The following is a 20,743-nucleotide window of genomic DNA, read 5'->3' as shown; positions in this document are numbered from 1 at the left end:
TTAAAATAAATATTAAGGTATAATAATTCAATAATAATAATACAATATCGAATATAAAACTATCCGTTATTAAGACTAGAGATTTCTGATCGTGTCGATGTTTGATCTGGTTTGATTTTATTTTATTTTAGCAGTTTAAAATTTAATCCAAATTTCTAACCAATCCTTACAATTGATAACGTTAACATAGAAGATAGGATCTTGCAAAATGAAAATCAGTTATCATAACACAGTTTTTCAAACAATTTTTAAAATTCAATTCGTCACACTTTCATTTAAGATTGTTTTATTTTTATTAATTAATCGTTTTACGAGTGATAAAGTATTTAAGTTTATATAACCAGTTAGTTTACTATCGACCGGAGTTATATTCTATGTGTATCTTTTTAAAAATAAATCAAGCCAAGCAATTAATTAAACTTGATAAATCTGGATTCTGGACACATATTTAATTTCATATTAATTGTGTAATTATAAATTTTATACATAGTTAATTAAAAATAGCTTGACGTAGTATTTTTCGATATAACACGTTTTAACAGTGGAAGGTCCCGCAACAACAATATTTGTTGGGTGCACGAATTAGCCGGGTCGACCGGTGCAATACCACGACCACACAGAAGAATGGCATGAAGTGGAAGCAAATCCTAATTTTATCTAGGCCTAATTTTAGTCCTCTTTCCCTTCCCACCATTTTCCTATCAGGAAAAGATAAGAAGGGGAAGTGGATTTGGCGGAAGAGGGCACGCAAAGGAAGGGGAAACATTCTCTTTCTGTGCGTCCCCTTCTCCGTTGATTAAAGGTAGGCAACGCGTCTACATTTACGGATGTCTATGGGCAACGGTCGCCTCGCTATTTCGGCGAATTCAGATGGCCGTTTGCTCTTTTGCCACCACTACGAACTACGATACTGACGCTAGTTGCATATTCAAATAATAATGCCACGTGGTACAGTCGCGTACATAAGTGTTATACAAAGTAATATAGCAATACTTTATGCACTGCTTAATACTACAGTATATGAACGTATTGGCACTAAAACGGCCTTGCATTGCTCATAATTGCCCCCTTTCTGTTCTCACATAGACTAAAAAACGTTTAATATCTTACTAATATTATAAATGCGAATGTTTAGATGTATGGATGTTTGTTTGAACGTTTGTTTTATCTCCAAAACGCTTCAACGGATCTGGATGAAATTTGGCATAGATATAGAACATAGTCTGGAAGACCACATTAGCCTATGTGTTCTTCCAGACTTATTTTTTTTTTATTTCGCGCGGATGGAGTCGCGGGCAACAGCTATTTTCTAATATATCGAAAATTAACAAAAAACAATGGAAAAACATCCAAGTATTAGTAATCTATTGTTAGGACCGTTGAGGGTAGCCACACAAAAAAAGGTTTTATAAGGAAGTATGCGCTGCTGCTCGAAGCAGTCTCTTTCCATCCGTCATTGCGGAACGTCTGACATTTTTGTTTATTTACGTTCGGTTTGAGTTTATACTACAGCGAGGATTATTATGAAGTAGAGTTAAATTCATTATTTCGCTGTTAGTTTAATTCTTTTAAAATACTTTTGCATCAAATATCTTACATCACAAGTGGGATAGGATCCGCGTGATTCTATCCACTTTGCTCACTCTGTTTTTGTGTTTGCATTTTCGTGAAAATAAATGCAAAGAGAAAAATGTCAGATCGTTACCGTGATAATCGTTGTAGTCGCAGTAAGTTGTGTCGAAATCAGAATCGTACCAGTGTTCACGAAGCAAGGGTAGCGTGGACCAAGCCGTGTATTCTGCATGAGAGTATGTGGGCAGTGAGGCTCACTCGCTGTCTGTGTATTTCACAGCAGACAGGATTGTGGACGCGATCTATTCAATTTGTACTGCGGTAAGATTGAACCAATATTTTTATATTTCAAGTTTTGATACCAAATAAGTCAACATAAGACTTTTCATTTAATTTAAAGATGTGTTCTTTACTAAAGACTGAAATTGAATACCTCGATCAGTTTATTAGTGGTGAGGGTCAGGTGAGGCCGAGTCGTGACAAGATTTAACACGTTACATGCCAGCATGATATTTTCATTTTAAAGTGAACTTGTAAGGCTAGTCGGTGGCGCTGAGCGTGTTAAGCCATTACCTGAGTCAGACGTATGTCATTATGTCATAATGGTCATTGATGCCCTTTATTAGTTCAGTTTGCTTTGTCCATGTATTGTCGAGATGCTCTGCGTTGCGTAGACTGCGGGATACCCAACTGCAGAAGTGAGATTGTGAACGGAATGTGAGACGTTCTGTATCAGGAGATGCTTCTAGGGTATTTTCAGGACTGACAAACTGCGGGTTGCCATTAATATCATATAGAGGACGGACTGCGGGACGCTTGCCCTACATGGTGCCACGGTGAGGGGAGTGGACTCCCGAGACATGCTCTGCTTTTTTTTTTTATCTTATGTTCGTATGACACGCAAACGTCGTGCCTATGTTATACGAACGATTGTGTGATACTACTTGCGTATAATAAGCGAACGTCGTGCCTATGTTATACGAGTAGTTATGTATCTGACATGTGTGTAATAAGCGAACTTCGTGCCTATGTTATGCACATGTAGATGACACATGATATGCGAACGTCGTGCCTATGTCATGTGCTGAAGTCATTTGTGTAGATGAACTATGCAAACGTCGTGCCTATGGTTCACTATGTTGTTGTAAACGAACTATGCAAACGTCGTGCCTATGGTTCACTATGTTGTTGTAAACGAACTATGCAAACGTCGTGCCTATGGTTCACTATGTTGTTGTAAACGAACTATGCAAACGTCGTGCCTATGGTTCACTATGTTGTTGTAAACGAACTATGCAAACGTCGTGCCTATGGTTCACTATATTGTTGTAAACGAACTATGCAAACGTCGTGCCTATGGTTCACTATGTTGTTGTAAACGAACTATGCAAACGTCGTGCCTATGGTTCGCAAAGTTGCAAAGAAGTACAGGAGGACGAGGACGTCCTCCAGTCAGGAGAGGCCGTGTTAGGACCGTTGAGGGTAGCCACACAAAAAAAAGGTTTTATAAGGAAGTATGCGCTGCTGCTCGAAGCAGTCTCTTTCCATCCGTCATTGCGGAACGTCTGACATTTTTGTTTATTTACGTTCGGTTTGAGTTTATACTACAGCGAGGATTATTATGAAGTAGAGTTAAATTCATTATTTCGCTGTTAGTTTAATTCTTTTAAAATACTTTTGCATCAAATATCTTACACTATATATATAAAAGAAAGTCGTGTTAGTTACACCATTTATAACTCAAGAACGGCTGAATCGATTTGACTGAAAATTGGTGGGCAGGTAGCTTAGAACCAGGAATAGGACATAGGATACTTTTTACCCCGTTTTCTATTTTTTTTAATTTTTTTTATTCCGCGCGGACGGAGTCGCGGGTAAAAGCTAGTTATTATTAATGTCAAGGAAAGAAAAGTTATTCAACAACTTTTTATAAAGGACCTTGTCACCTTTAATAAAATATAATATTATTTCATTTTACCCAGGAATGCGAACTGTATAATGTCATATGTTCTGATCAATAAGTACTGGATGTAAACAAAGTTAAGTTCAAAATAATTTATGCGCTTAAAATTAACAAAAAAGCTTGATCGTAGGCTTCGTAGCCCGTGCCCAAGGACAAGTTACATCCGGGAGACTTCACTACACAGCCTTTAAGTGCATATAATCTCTTATTTTACTTACTTAACCTTTTTTCTTATCTGTTTATAAAACTCAATTTAAAAATTGTTATGATAAGTATGTATAATTTATTTTCTAAGATAGTGATTGGAATAATAGTATGTTTTTAAACATGTTTAGACAATGTAAACTCTCAATTCTAACGCTGTTTCGTGTTTTTAAACATTGTCAAAATGATTTGATACTGCAATTATGTTTACTTTTTAATTCATTTATTCAAATGTCATTATTATTGACAGAACATAGATAAAAATACGTTTGACATAGAGATTTTGGTCTCCGAAACCAAAGACAAAATGTAAAATTTTTAAAGTTACATATGAATTTCTTATATCAAAATAACAAACAAATCGTCTCACATCTCGGTAATATGTTTAAAATGCATTTTAAATTATAAAATAAATAAACATTCGAATGCTACGTGTGTTACCACATACTGCGCTATCTATCCACCCTTGTTTCACAATGATGCGCGTGCGCTTTGCCCCGTTACTGACCACTAGATATATGTAAGTAACTCTATATACCATTTCGACACAGTCCATTCAGGCTCTGTACGCTGAAGAATGCTTAAACTTTGACCACGTACGTTGCGGTTGACAACAGTGGTATTACTATAGTTGTTAATATGCACTCATAATAAGCTGTAGAAAACTATTCAAACAATACCAGATGTTGCTTAGCGGGATGATAAATTAAACAAAACATGTTATAAATTTTAAAGAGTATTTGTCAATGAGATTTACTTTGCCCTACTTTGTGGTGCTATGAAAAGCACAGTGGCTAATATTTTTTGGCAAATTCAATTTGTAGCGCCAGACACTATTATATGGTGGATTTATTTAATAAAGATTTAGATTTGATTTTTTTTTTTCAAAACAATTCAGTTATTTTGTCATGAGTGCGCGCTGGCCTTAATATTTCGTAGAGACCTAGTTCCCCGGCTTGTAACTTTCTGTTTCGACGGCCAAGGTCCCCACAACACGGAGCCTCCAATCGCTGGAATTCTTCCGTTACTTGCTGTATTCGTTTTTGAACTGTAAACAAGTCTTGCTCCAATCTTGCGGTTTGTTTATCGGTTGTGTATACTTTTTTTTTCATATACTTTGGCAAAATGGAGCGATTGTTATTTGCACTGTATTTTATACGTAATTTTTTTTTATTAAAGATTTCTGATGCTCTTTTCTGTTTAAGTAATCTATTTCTTTGTTGGCTTTATGTTTGCATCAAGAAGTTCCTTAAAACAATATATTCCATGGAATAATAACGATTTATGAGTACAAAAACTTATTCCGGTGAATTAAAATGTAGTATAACCTTCTTGGATAAGAAAGTAACCAAGACAAATTATTATCATTTTTAGTAGTTAAAATAGAAAAGAAAAAACATTATATTTTTACGGGGAAAAACCTATATGACACAGGTTTACTAGAAACAATTAAATCGCACTTTACAACGCAAGTAATCTCTAATAACTACATACACTGAAATCGTTTTTGCAAAAAGACGTCATTTTGTTTTGATTGTGTGTTATTTATTTCTCGGTACATTGATTTTCCACGACAAAAATACATGTACAAAAACATTCCGTTATCTATTTATTTTACAAAGAAAATGTGAACGTTTTTTTAAGAGTTACGACAATAAATCTCACGGTTCTGATCATTTTGCAAATGATATGATTTCAATTTACACTCATGCTTTGCGTGCCCAATTCCGTGTTACTGAATTCGGGGCTTTAGCTGTACATGCATATGTTTATCTCGTATATAATTGTTCAGTTGTTTTGCGCTTGTTTGCGAGTACAGTGTAAAATTTTGGTAGTCTGCCAATCAGTGACAGCGGAAAATTGTCTTGATAATAATTATCACCACCGCGGACCGGCGACTGCTCACCACACTTTATGTAATGTGTCAGTGACCGTGCACGAAATTATGTTTGATAAAGTAATTATGTGAAACATGAAAATTTGAAGCCACCGTATAATAACATGAGGTGAAAAAGTTAACTGATAATGCTGTGTTGTAGGCCTTCATAGGAATTGATTTCTTCTTGGTGAACAGTTCATTTAATAGTGATCTCGTCGTTACACCGCCTACAACACGTCTTAAAGTGCTTCGAAGTCACTTGTAAAAGATTACATTTTATCAGACCTAAATCTACGTATACATGTCAGTCGTTTTTCAGTACTTTCTGATGAATTTACTATAGTGAAATTATGTTGTAAATAGACAAACAAGACCATGTCATGCGCAGTTCATAAACCAACTCCTCACATCTGACGGCTGCATGACAGACGTTGCGTAATTCAAATTTTGAACTAATAAAAAATGGCCGCCGCGAAACTAGCGCCAAAGGTCAAGGACGGTGTAACAGACAGATTTAGTACGCTCCGGCGAAAAACTCGTTAAATTTAGTCGACCTCTGCCCGGTTTTGTCCGGACACACTGGCCGAAAAAAATTAAGTATTTTTTTATTATTTGAATCAATTAAAAATGCTAATGCTATCATTGCTATTCATGCTGCCATTAAATAGAAATTTATGACATTTTAGTTTACAAAAAACCATAACATTATACTCGTACGACTCTTATGTTCAAGTTCTAATTAGATTTAAGTACTATTAAAAATTATATAACATGTAATATTTCATAAATCGCCACCTTAATGGCGTACGTTATATTTATATAAATCCTTACTTTGTTGACTTATTAAAGATAGTATCTACTCTTTCTAAACCTTTGTCCTTGACGAAATATAACTTGCTTTAAATTAAACTTCAATATATGACCTTTTAAATCTATAAAATCATTTAAAACATTTTTTAATTACACGATGTTTCTTTCTAAAACTAAATGTTCATTTGTAAGACACTTCCCGCCCTTGACAGACCTCTACGGACGCAGACCGGGTGCAACGTAACCCGTAACGCGTAGTAGGTAGCGCTAGCGTCTACTCTACAGGAATACTACGCCATCCATACTCCTAAGGTAATACTCCCTTGTTTGCTATTTCGTAGCACTAACAACGTGCATTTATTCAAAGTTTTAATCAATATTTAGCTTTTATCATCAGTTCAAAAATAGTTTAGTATAAAACTCAATCAAAACACGTACACATTAATAGTAAAATACACTTAGTTGACATTCTATGAGTGAGATGGAGTGCACTTTTCGAGTGGTGCGACAGAGATGGTCGATGTAGCAACAAGTGTTTGGGGGGCGGAGGGGGGGCGACCGCGTTATCGCTCGTGACGTCACGACCCTTTCACTGGCGCGCCGAGTTGTAGTCGTTTGCATCAGTCCGCGCGGCTCGGTCACGGCGTGAGAACGTCTCGCGCTCGTTGTTCCTAAAAAATAAAAGTACGCGTTATTCGCTTCGTAAACTTTTTCAATAGATCGGGACGTCACTTCGATAACTGCACGTAAACGGTCCGCTCGGTCCTCCGTGTGTTGCCCAGCAGTGGTCGAACCCCAGAGTCCAAGATGGGCGTGATCAAAGTGACTCCCGATACTGCTTCCCTGATCTCCGTGTGCGACATGCTCGACGATATGAAGGTAAGCTTCGTCATGTGATGGCGGCATGGGGTATGGCGATCGGCCAACGCGGTTCCGTGTTAGTGAAAAAATTCACGCTTTATTTAGCGCGCGTAGGTGTACCGTCACGAGATCTTGCAAATACCAAGATATGCGCTTTTCCGAGGCGTCGCGTCGTCGCGCCGTCGCCACTCACGCGCCTCTTTAGTCAGAATTGCAGATGTACTGCACTGCACTGCATTACATTAGATACACATTCGATATCGATTTTGTGAAATTTCTCCATTTCTGACGTGACCATATTCCTATTCTTCTTGGACGAATCCAAAATTTGTACAGTGGAGTAATTTTTCGTACAATGTTAACTGTAAACTTCTCAAAAGTGAGGGTAGAATAAATTACTTTTTTTATGAAAGTTTAATTATTTCGCTAAAGTTATCTTCGCAATAATTTTTCCGAAGTTAACTTTTGAGAAAGTTTACTTCGATTATTTTACGTTTATCAAAATATTGTTAAGCGTTTTCTCAACATATCTTTGGTAGACATTGTCAATGGTAACGTGTACATTGCGTTATGCGGTATTCCATAATAAGCATATTAATGTGTTTGGTCGCGGTCGGTTTCTAGCGGACGGTGAAATCTTACCACCAACGGAAGTGGTCACCTTATCAGTTTGTGACATATTTTTATAACGCATAACTACGTGAGAACATTCGCATAGGTAGTAAGTACTTTAGATATTAATTCTTCATCTTTTGAATTGATTTTCTTTGTGTCAAGTAAAGAAATATGTTTTAAATTAATTACGCTTTTATTTAGGAATAAGTCTAAGGCGCGATTAGACTTATTATAATTTGATTAAGCTATTAAAATTTGCTTCACAAATATATTTTTGACTTTGATGAATTCGCGAAGTGGAAAGTATTGCAATAATCCTGATAAGAGTTGAATGTAATTTATTAGACTGTTATCGCTACGATTGTCCGATTACACTTGTTAATGGACAATTTGGGAACTTTCCAGAATAATATTATCAATTAAATTGCGAAGTATTATTTATAAATAAGATTCAATAACAAACTTGTGCAATAAAACGTTACTCACTTTCATTTAAAACAATGTCTACTTACTACCCTAGATACCTTGTAAATCTTTTAATAAAATAAATTATACTCACTTCAGTGTACAAGTAAGACTCTGGGAATAAACGTCTTTGTCTCTAATATATTTTGTGACGTTTGAATGAGGCGATTAGTGAAATTATAAAAAACCAGTTTGTTGCTAAGAGAGAGGTTACACGAATCTCTTATATATCTGAATATATTAACTTGAACATTAATGAATTCAGAATTAATAAATGTGGCCATCAACAATAAGATTGCTCTTTGATTTTTTTTTAAATAATAATATATGATAATTTGTACGTACATATGTGTAATATTTAAAATCTACGCCTTGAAGAAAATTAAATTAAATCAATTTGATTCAATAATATAAAATGTACTATCAAGTGTGTCGAGGTTATGTTAAATGGTTGTGATCATTAAATATTTTTTCGTAGCAAATGACGATTTCGAAGGTTGTAGATAATGTTCATTTTCATTCAACCTATTTTTAGTTAACGTTATAGTACATTTTATTAATACTTAGTGTTAGTGGGGCTTTAATCTATATATATAAAAGAAAGTCGTGTTAGTTACACTATTTATAACTCAAGAACGGCTGAATCGATTTGACTGAAAATTGGTGGGCAGGTAGCTTAGAACCAGGAAACGGACATAGGATAATTTTTACCCCGTTTTCTATTTTTTATTCCGCGCGGACGGAGTCGCGGGTAAAAGCTAGTTTATACTAAATGAAAGCAAATAATAATAGTCGATTCTAGCTAAACGAGTCGCGATATTTTTCTCGCTTCTAGAGGTTTCTCCCTAACCCGAATTTCTCGCTTACGGAGGTCGTCCGTCAGTACCGTACCTACAATGACTCTCGCTTCAATTCTCGCTTATCCAGGTTCGACTTTATTATTTTTTTAGTTAATAATAGCCTTACTAGTTTTACTTTGAAAGCTATTTTATTTTGTCTTGGAACTTTTACTTAATTCAATCAGTGAAGGCATATTTAAACTCAGTGATTTAGTGAGTGAGTAAAACTTTCTCTTTTCCGATTGTGTAATACGTGCAGTCTTAATATAAAGAAAAACTCGAGATGTTTTATTGATAACTTTAGTATTATACAACTGTCATAAATGATCTTTGGAGAAGATATGATAAGATTGTGACTCGTGAGTAAATTGATCGTGATTTGTTTGTGTCCTTGTTGATGGATCAGGTATGATTGCCAACTCATCGATGGTTGCTCAGTTGTGATCATAATTCCGCAGTGACTAAGGTTTAATTGAATGTACAGTTGGAAACGTATATATCAGTGATTATCAAACTTATTTTCTTTTACCGCCCCCTTTGGAAATCAATTATATTTCAGAGCCCCCTAATTTTTATTCAGCCCTAAAACTTGAAAACCACAATTTCATAACTTTAATTAATTTCAATGCCCCCCCATTTTTTGGGCCCCTTATCGCCCCCTCCTAGGTTTCAAACGCCCCCAAGGGGGCTTTATCGCCCACTTTGGGAAACACTGGTATATATCGTACAAATTTCAGTGAAATTTAATGAAGGTGAGAGTCATTTGATGCTAATAATCACGTCGAAATATTTTCATAGTAAGAAACATGCGTGTTAAAGATGTTAGTGACTTTACTGTACAATAACCGAAGCTAGTGGACAGCAAACTTATTTCTTTCACTACATCCTTCTTACGGTGAAGTAAAACATCGTGATGCAACTTACACATACCTGGAAAGAAATTCAAGGATATGTGTTAAGTCGACTAACCCGGCATGGTTGACTATGGCCTAATCACCCCTAACTGAGCTGATGATGAACATCCTTTGTTGCTCAAATGTTTGGTAAATAATTATTCATAAGTTACTGTTATTGCACCCATTCCTTAGGTGATCGTGATTGTTGCATCCTTGATTGCTTCAATATTTTCTCTGCATTGGATGCGGTATGTAGGTCGCGGTTTCTCAACTCAATGTCACGAGAGCTCCGAGCCGAATTACTAGACTGAGAGTTGAGCGCAATTTGTTCGCATAACTGCGATTTCATAACAACAGTTTTGTTGTTGTATTTTTGTTTCCAATTTGTTGATTTTATTTCATACAATATTTTACTTTTATTATGTGCTTTGTGGATGATTTACATCTCTTAATAATCTAATAACTGACAATAGGATTTATTTACGCTTCTCTGACGACAGATGTCTCTCACAAAGCGCATTAACTATTGTTTCAATATTAAATTGATAAAAATCATTAAAGTAATATAATATACCTACACAACGCAGTTACTAAGCTCGATAAAGAGTTCAGTTGAAAAATTAATTGCCGGGTCATTGTTGATAACTCTTTGTAAGAGGCACTACAATGTAAAAAAGTTTTTAATTGTTCTTTTTACTTTGTTATAAAATAATAATTTAAAAAAAACTTATCAATATGAAATAAAATTTGCTTGTATAATGTAAATAAAATTCTCGTGATTTTTATCATTTAAATAAATTAGTTTTTCAACTGGAGTTTCACTTGTATTTGAAAGTATTATTTTTTTCTTTTTGTGTCAAAAAGAACGTAAAAGATGACTACGAGTCAATTCGAGTGTCACTGCAGTAGAAACCCTTAGTGAGACATAAAAAAATAACTATCAATTTATTTTCCCTTGAAAGTAATCTAATTTAGACATAACAATTCAGTGTGTAAATTTGCGAAATGCATAATTTAATTCGTCGTGCACTTATCTTGCTATACCAAGAGAGTACACGTGCACTCGATATGTAATGTATAATCCCATAAAAACGTGCTCTCACTACAAATGCAATAAACGAAATGAATCGTTTTAACAAACGTCAAACTGAAATAAATGCGCGCGGAATTTGACGTTTTGGTTGACGTATGTTAAAACGACAACATAAACTATGGATTTGCGTTAATTTGTGCGACCACGTAAGCTGTGGTCTTACATTGGTGCCTTGAAACGTCCGTCGTGTGAGATGTACGCGCGAGCCGAGCGTGCCAAGCGTTGCTACACAGGGACGCTCTAGGACGCCGTTAGTATGCAGCGGAGAGAGTTATCGGCGCGTAAATCCGGGGTCGCAAACTTCAAACGAAGCAAGTTTAAAACTCGAGGAATTTAGAAACATAAGGTCACATTCCGATTTTTGTTATTAAATTACATAATTTAGTTTACATGGTCTATGAACAAATTAATTATGAAACAAACGTATTTTTGTATCCTTATCAGGAAATAGATTAAAATTTCGACAGTAACTGACAAAGGCATATAAAATTATTGCAAACATATTTTACCATACAAGAACTTCAGTTTTAACGTCATTAGATTTGCAACTCATGTTATTGCCGACGGATAGTTACTACATAAACGTATGCGTGCTTGTTGCAGCTGACGCAAGTAAGACAATGTGAGATTTTCCTCTATCGTAGCCCTTGGACATGATCAGTAAAGGGCATTCCGATTGCAGAACATGTTGTAATATATTCATTATGTTTACTATTTGTTGAACTTCATTTGTTAAAACGGAGACCACAATTTATATTAATTAAGGCAAGTTTTCATTCGATTATATACTTGTTTCGTCTTTTGTTTCTTTGGATAATTTTGTTTTCATTCATTTTTTTATCATTATTTACATAAACTAGTTCACAGAAGTGGTTTCTTGTACTAAATGATGTCCTTAATTATTATTTTTATACGACACCGGAATTCCTTGATTAAGTAGTACATTTCGAATTAAGATTTCATAAATGGAACAGAAATTCTTTCTCAAAATGATTGTAGTTGAATGATCATTGTTCGATAAAAATTTAATGGAAATAAGAATCTGTAGACAATCTGTCGCCAATAGTAATACATTAGGACTATTATTTTTAGAATGTCATTGAGAGCTATTTAATAAGAATACAGTATCGATTTTATCGCAGACAGAAACAAAAAGTATTTAACATTTAAAAGGAAAAATGATAATCGTTACACCTGTTCCGACTGCACAATGATGTAATCTGAACAAAAAAGTCGTCGAACGAGCGCAGTGTTAGAAGACTATTGCACTGAGCGATGCTCGTTGTAAATAAATAATTAAAAAAATAATTTCAACGAACGACGACACAAAAAAGAGATGAAATAAAAGAGAGATACAAACCAAATGTTGCTGATTTCGGTGATTCGATAATCAATAAATATTATAATTTAATCCTTGCTAAATAACATCAATGTTTTCTACCATAATTTAAGCTTAATAATTCTGTACTTGAAATATGTTCAAAATTCTATTTCCACATTATTAAAAACATATTATGTGTTCTACTTCTAACAAAAATATATAAAAGGTACGATTTTCCGTTTTTATAATCTGTGATCGCAATACCTCGGCCGTGACAACGCTATTCATAAACTAAATCATTGTCGAATGACAGGTGACTGACATGAAAACGTTCAACTTACACAGAACTGAACCAAATTTTCCCATCATATGAACTGTTTACTTTAAAATCATTGTTTTAACGTTGTTTTAAGCAATGGGCGGGAAATTGCGAAAACTTTAGGCGCAGCCATCTTGATCATCGAATTTCAAAACGTTTCATTGAAAGTTACTAAATAAATTTTTAATTGTTTATTGCTCAAATAAGTTTTTAAATTAAAATGATGCATTTCAATAAAATGCGGTAAATAATCACAAGGTTATATTTAAGTGAATGTGATTATTTTAATGTTTGTTTGGAAATTATGTTTGACGTTTGGAATTAAGCATGGCAACATCGCAGCGTTGCAGCCAATATGGTAAAAGTCTCAGAGGTTAAAAATAACACTTTGACACAAATATAGACTCATAGAAACATCATTTATAAAATTATTGCTAACGTAAATAATAATATTGTCGCTTTGCCACTCAAAATGTACAGATTTTCATAATTAACCAGCGCGTTCGCTTGTTTCAACAGTATTTCGTTACAAAAGACTGTAACCAAGCAGAAAGCTATACAACTTCGAGATAAAATCTTCTTGTTGACGGCGTTACAGACTAAAAAACAAACATATAAAGTAAATAAATGTCACGCCACAGATAAACGTTGATATTAAAAAAAAACTTGTTTTCTTTATGTATTTTTTAATCGTTTAATTACGCCTCTCTGCTGGTAGTCGGCCGATTGTGTGGTAAAGGTCAAACGTGTTCAAATCGCTTTGTATTTACACAACGCACGCCCACATACATATATTGTTAGCGTGCTTTAGATAAAACACTAAAATAGTTTTTATTTCACTTTAAACTAACGCTTTTGGTTTTACGAATGTTAAATTCATGTCTATTTTTAGCTATAGATATTATGTAACTACAATATACGCAAATAAAAAGTACCCCTTGTGTTTTAAATAATGTTTGTAGTTCGGACAATTTAATAAACATTTGATATTTATCAATTTTAGCTTTCATAGTAGCTATAGTAAAAACATCGATTAAAGTGAATGAATCGATTCGTACTTCAAATATATGTGAATCGCGTAACATACGTAGTGTATATAATAAATAAAGTGTTCAATGACGCAATATTTTAACGACGTTCGATTGACATGATTACCATAAACCATAAATATTTATTCGAAATTTGAAAAATGGTAAGCAATTGTGGAGTTCTAAATTCAAAAAAATAAATAATATTTTATGCCCGCGATTACAAGGTTACGTTAGATTTTTAGATTTTGATGAAGTTTCAAATGTGACCTATTCAAATGTCTCACCTATAAAACTTTTTTTTAGTGTTTTTTTTTTAATTTACACAGTTCGACAACTGCCGCAGTTTGACAATTTCCTTTTTTACCTTGCTGTTGGTTTGTAATTCCATCAAATTGTAACGTATATCAAAAATTCAAAGTCCGTTTGGGCGCGTACGTCTGACGCAAACGTGGCCACCTGTAATATTAATCAGCCACTCGAATTTAGCGCGATGTTCAAATTATTTAAAAGAAAGTGAAAACCAATGGATCGCGTCGCGCTCGCAAAAACTCCACGCACCGTTTACATGTTCCACATCACCACATAACTATGTTCATTCGATTAACACAACAATAATTATTATTACAAACCGCTATTTTTGATTAATAAAATTTCTTGGAATTATTACAAAGATGCTAGTGCTCGAAGTTGGAGGATTAGGCTAAAGGTGCATAACAATTCGACCTAATAAATAGCGATGTGGTACGCACTAAACATTAGCCTATTCATTATTTAGACTGTAGTCGGTGTCGTATTTCGGACACGTATGTTCGGTCGCAGGTCCAGCGGCGATGGCGAGTTCCGTTCCGTGTGTTGCGCACTCGAGGCCATGTTAATTAGTGGCCTCACGAAATTGAAAGTACGATACGCCCCTGTTTATATTATTAAATACCATTGTGTACTTATATAATACTATTTATATTATCTATAAACTTATTATTATTAACAGGAAAATAATTTTATACGTTTCATATTTTAATAATGTTGATTGAGAGAAACGCACAACTTAATAACCATTTCAATTTTGTATTTTTAACTTTGAATAGTTAATGTAGGTAATCTTTAGCCATCGGCAGATATTACACCTTAATTTTTAATTTTATCGAGTAAACACATAATTAAATCGTGAATCACTTTATTACATTGGCAACCTTCCAATTAATCATTGTGGTTATAATCTGTTTATTTTGACGTATTAATATTGTAGTGGGAGACAATTAAATTTTCTCATCGATATTCCAGACGTAATGGTCAAAGCTATACGTAGTCTACTGAAAGCGAAAATGTTTTGCACCTGGGAATTATTTAACCTTACAAAGCATTTATTGAATACTAATAACACATTATGGAAAATGAGAGCTCAAAATTAATCAATTTACTATTTTATAAGTAACTAGCTTTTATCCGCGACTCCGTCCGCGCGGAATAAAAAAATGCACACAAGATAAAAAAGTTCCTATGTCCGTCTCCTAGTTCTAAGCTACCTCCCCATCAATTTTCAGCTAAATCAGTTAGACCGATCTTGAGTTATAAATAGTGTAACTAACACGACTTTATTTTATATAGATAAGTAGTCATAGATAAATGTGCTCTAGCTTGAATGTTAAGACGAGTCATAATCTTAATTCTTACTAATATAAATATTATTAATGCGAAGTTTTGGATGGATGGTTGTTTGAAGGTATCTCCGGAACGGTTCAAAGGATCTTGATCTAATTTGGCACAAATGTAGAACATACTTTGGAAGAAAGGCTACTCATTGAGTTTATTTTTTATTCTGCGAGGACGGAGTCGCGGGCGACAGCTATTGCTATATAGAGTCGTTTTTATCAAAGGATTTAAAAAGCAAAATACATATAAGTATATTTGTTATCTGTAGTGAGTAATATCTATCACGTTTCGCGACGTAATTTATACTTGAAGTGACAAGATTCAAATGTAATGTAGACACGTCCGCGTCCGATCTCGTCTTTATACGTGATATTTTTTCGTACAATCAAATATTTCTTGGAATATATTAGAATTATGTTATTTCTGACGTCTCTTAAATCAATAACAAATATTTCAACAACATTAAGCTTTAATTGCGGATGTTAATCGTTAACTAAATTCAAGTGATTTTTGACATGCGCCATATTTGAAAAAATATCTCACCGAATGTTCGAGGTCAGCAATGCTTAGGACGCGAGACGCCATCTTGTTTTTTCGGAATGTCGATCGGATCAGTTTGATATGAACCATGAAACTATTGGGCTCAATTTAGCACAAATATTCATTTAAGGTTTTAAAACAGACTCCCATTAATTTTATTTTTGGTTAAGTGATAGATAATGTACGTAATATGGCGCGTTTTTTTGCTATGTAACCTGACTCCAATGATATCAGATGCTGCGATTAAAGTCAGGAAACTGTAATGTACTTGGAATTATTATGTATAATAATAAAAATATTTACATTAAATGTTGTTTATATCGCAATTTCTCCGTTATCGCTTTTGCGTTATCTTTATCAATTTATTATATTGATATAACATTGATAAAGATTTAAATGAAAGCAAACATTTATTTAAGGTCATAAAGAAGGTATTTAAAATAATATTTTATTTATTACAACTTAATAGATTACATTTTAAACTATTTTTCAATTTAAAAACACATTAAAACCTTCATGTTACATATAATCCTAGAATACAGTGACGTATTTGGTCTTTACTTATTGTTTTGTGCACAATTAAGTTTTGAATGCAATTTGTGTATGAATTATTTGTAAATAAAAGAAAAATATCTACAAATGGTAATCGTGCGAGACGTAAACAATTGTCTCGTGTCTCGATTATATTATAAAACGTGATGTTTTCGCACCTGGGACAGATTATCGACGTAAATATGTTGCCGTGTACCCCGTACCCCTCTCACCGTCCCGTTTAACGAGTGATAACGTTGTTGTTTACAGAAGTATACGTGATTAAAAATGCATAAATTATAATTTAATTAATTTATTAATTAATCCATGAACTACACGTGAATTTAGTGTTTCAATAATATCGTCAGTTGGTTTCTAAAAGTAGTTTTTTATGATAGTTTTTAAATGAGACGATTTTAAGGTTTAACAATAAAATTACTAATGCCAAAAAAAACTATAATATTGTTTTATTAATATAGGTTTATACATGACAAGAGATTTATATTTTTAACAGGCTTCTGTCTATATTTTATATAAAACAAATATTCCACAGTAAGTGTAAAAAAAATTATGAGAACCAAGTAATGAATGTATTTGTTTTCCAATGTTTGTCGTGTTAGCTACGTTAATTCACACCAGCTATTGTTTTCAATTTCCCCCCATATTGATATGTTTGACGTAATACGTGTTTGTTATTCAGATCAGTTGGTACTTTGTTATGTTGATTGTCTAAACAGTTGTTCGCGACCCTCGTTAATTATAAAAACAGAAACGGCAATACTTAACAAAAAAAAAACGTATTTGCAATCGCAAGGCGCGTAGAACTATAGGGTACCCTTTCGATTCCCTCCCACGCACCATCGTGCAAGCTAATGCTTTCGTCTAGACAAGCAACGAGCCAAGAATATATAACAAATGGGTACAATACCAAAGCAGATTATGTAAAACATGGATTAAGTTTTGCTGCTAATATATATGTAATGGCCAGAACCAAAGCCCTTGAGATTAGTTATTGTAAAGAAGTTTAAAATAAACGCCTCGTGCGTTCTTTGACAGATGATGATGCAGACAAGCTAGTCACAGAAAAATACTTAGGCACAGTTAAATAATTGGATCCGCTTCTCCTTTAGTGTTGAATATATGTCGTGAAAGTCTGTACATTTTCCTTGGCCTACAACAATCCATCTATCTTGACAATACCTTTGAAATGGAATGTCAGCCCACCTCTAGTACATTCTAAGCCCTTCGATAGTATTAGCGATAAGGAAATATGGTGCGGGTCAGAGGCACGTAATGTGCGCGATGAATCAAGGACGACATCTTGCTCTTGACACAGAAATAACTACGCGACGTGACCTATTCCTGACTCATTCTGACAACACGATTGTTAATACAATAAATTTATCTGGCCCGGTAAGAGAGGTATTGTTATCATGGGTACTGTAAATAATAATACCTACTTAGGCATAGAAATACACAAGACAAGAAATGACAAGATAGCTACAGTCCGACAAGAATGTCAGGGCATTTTCCTGACATTCACATGGGCATTGATGCTATATTTAATTTAAATTATGGACAGATAAGTTTGTCGCATTATAGTTATTTCATTGCAATCCAAACGAAATTAGTAAAAAGAGGAACGTCAAACTCAGTGGCATTTACGTAATTTTACTTTTTATTTATTTTATTAAAATTGTGAGATAAAGTGAAGGGTTAACGCCGACTCGTCGACTACTCGCCTACCTAGCACCGCACCGGATAAAGGTAAATTGCGATACGTCATTCTCAACACCGCGACGATCGCGAGACTGGTCGGTGTTTGGTGGACGAGGAGTTTACAATTGTGGGATCACCTTTAGAATAGCTTACATTTTATACTTATGTAAGAAAAGGTATTTTACTGGGATTGACGAGTCTTAGCGAATAATATGCAGTTTCTTTATAATTCATATTTTCATGACGTTTTAATACTTAAGATATCTATGATACTATACATGGAAATTAAATGACTCAAATCTCAATAACAAACTGTTCATATCAAAGTAATTATCCTTATATGTACATAACTTAAATATGTTATATTATTTTTATATAATAAAAGAACCATTACGTACATAAAAGGATAATAAATCTATATAATGTAATATTAAATAGTCGACTTATCATTTTATTATTGTTTAAACTAAATGTTTATACTGTTAATCTGCAGTTTCGTAGCAATAGTAAAATGCTTTAATTTTTTAAATATGGAATAACTTATTTTAAAACTATTGTTGTCTACCGACTTAATTATTTCCCTTTACTCTTTATATTTATTGTTGTTTGTCAGCTGTTTATATTTATAAAAATTGCCAGCAACAATTAAAGAAGGTTATTTAAATTCGATAAAATGTCTTATGCTCCGATATTTGTTTTGCATTTTACATTTTTTTCTAATAAAGATATGGTAGGTTGCTTATGTTAATTGTTATTCATTTTAGTATTAAATCGATAATCTATTCGATTAAATTGATAACGATTACAGAGATAATGCAATTTATACGTGTCAGGTGAATATCGTACCTACTTATTATTGAACATTACTAATATTATAAATGGTTTGGATGTATGGATGAATGAATTTGTCAGGTAACTTCAGAACGAATGCATGGATCTTATTGAAATTTGGCATTGATGTAGAACACATAGGCTACTAAATAATTCGTTTTTTTAATACAGACGACTACTAGTAGATATATTTTTTTGTCAAAATATGCTAAATTATCCTAAAACTTATATCATGCGAATATTATATATATATTTTCTGCCTTTTATGTTAAAGTTGATTTTTGAATGTTAAACAATATGATTGCAAAGATATGGCGACCACTCGCTGGCAAGCCTTTATCTAGATAATTCTAGGAATCTGTTGATCGTTTGTGTAATCAAACAAAACGCATACTCCGTACACTTTATTGCGCGGTAAATACCATTAAAGGAAACTTGACTCACGTAACATATTCGAGACTATCACAACATTGTATTTATTAAATGAAGGATTAAACTTTAATGGTTTTGCAACTAATTATTTATTTTTAATCTTAAAAGAAGTAAATGTTTTGATGCTTGGATGCTTAGTTCCTTGTTACCACGTACTTAAGTCCAAAACGGCTTTGATCCCGGAGAAATGAACTGTTCCTGTGACATATATAGATTTGTTTTTAATTTTTACATAAGTCAGCAACGAATCAATTCTGTTTTTACTACGCGGGTGTATTCGCTTGGAGCTAGTAATTAAATCATACGCCATTTTAATTCTTTACAATATCACTAATATTATAAATGCGAATGTTTAGATGGATGGATGGATGTTTGTTTGAAGGTATCTCCGGAACGGCTCAACGGATCTTGATGAAATTTGGCACAAATTTAGAACATAGTCTGGAAGAACACATAAGCTACTTATAAAGTTTTTTCTTAATTCCGCGAGGTCGGAGTCGCGGGCGACAGCTAGTAGGTAATAAAATTACTTCATACGTCAGTTACGTGACTAAGGTCAAGTTACTATTACCCTATTAAGTTGTCATGAGTAAATATGGTAACGTAACGCCAACGCGACTTTTGAAAACATTGAATACACAAGTTCCATATTTTACTACAGTCCATATTACCGTTGGTACACCTCTGCAGAATATATTGTAGTCGTTATTTTTTTTTTAAAGAGAGTAAGACGGATAACAATATGCGTGTATTTTAGAGACAAATGTCAACACTCTTTTTCTATCCAAAAATAATGTATTACTTAAAACTCTTTCATTCTCCTTGAAAAAGAAAAAGATAACGATAATTATTACGTGTCGTAACAGTGTACCGGTTAGTCTCGCATGTTTATTTGATGTCCATTTTGTTTGACAGAGGGTCGTTCAACTGCATACATAATCCTTGCTACTAGTTCTATATGGTATTGTTCCGGATCGGTTCGTTTCACACGCGATGTGATGCGATACGTCAGTGTAAGTTCATGATCGTGCGTGTAGCCCGCTGGAACTTTTTATACATGTTAAATGTAAAAGCATATAATTATTTAGTTTAATTACTGAGAATTATACTGCGAATTTAAGACTGCATACTGAGGATTACGCACTTTCGATTTTATGTGCCAACTATTCGAA

General features: G+C 33.8%; 1 protein-coding gene across 4 annotated transcripts in view; it reads left to right on the top strand.

Moving 5' to 3' along the window:
- Nucleotides 1-20,743, top strand: part of LOC106720324 (terminal nucleotidyltransferase 5C) — a 144,696-nt gene that overhangs the window by 115,449 nt on the left and 8,504 nt on the right. Inside the window, exon 1 of one of the 4 annotated variants that reach the window (XM_014514956.2) lies at nt 7,023-7,307. The exons of the other annotated variants lie outside the window; for them this stretch is intronic. Coding sequence (XP_014370442.1) covers nt 7,236-7,307 — 72 coding nt within the window. The 5' untranslated portion in view covers nt 7,023-7,235. Of the gene's footprint in view, nt 1-7,022; nt 7,308-20,743 lie in introns of those variants that run through there. 4 annotated transcript variants of the gene reach the window in all.

The sequence above is a fragment of the Papilio machaon genome, chromosome 8, assembly GCF_912999745.1.
Source record: "Papilio machaon chromosome 8, ilPapMach1.1, whole genome shotgun sequence".
In the NCBI taxonomy this organism is placed as follows: Eukaryota; Metazoa; Arthropoda; class Insecta; order Lepidoptera; family Papilionidae; genus Papilio; species Papilio machaon.
This window is presented reverse-complemented; position numbering and strand designations above follow the sequence as displayed.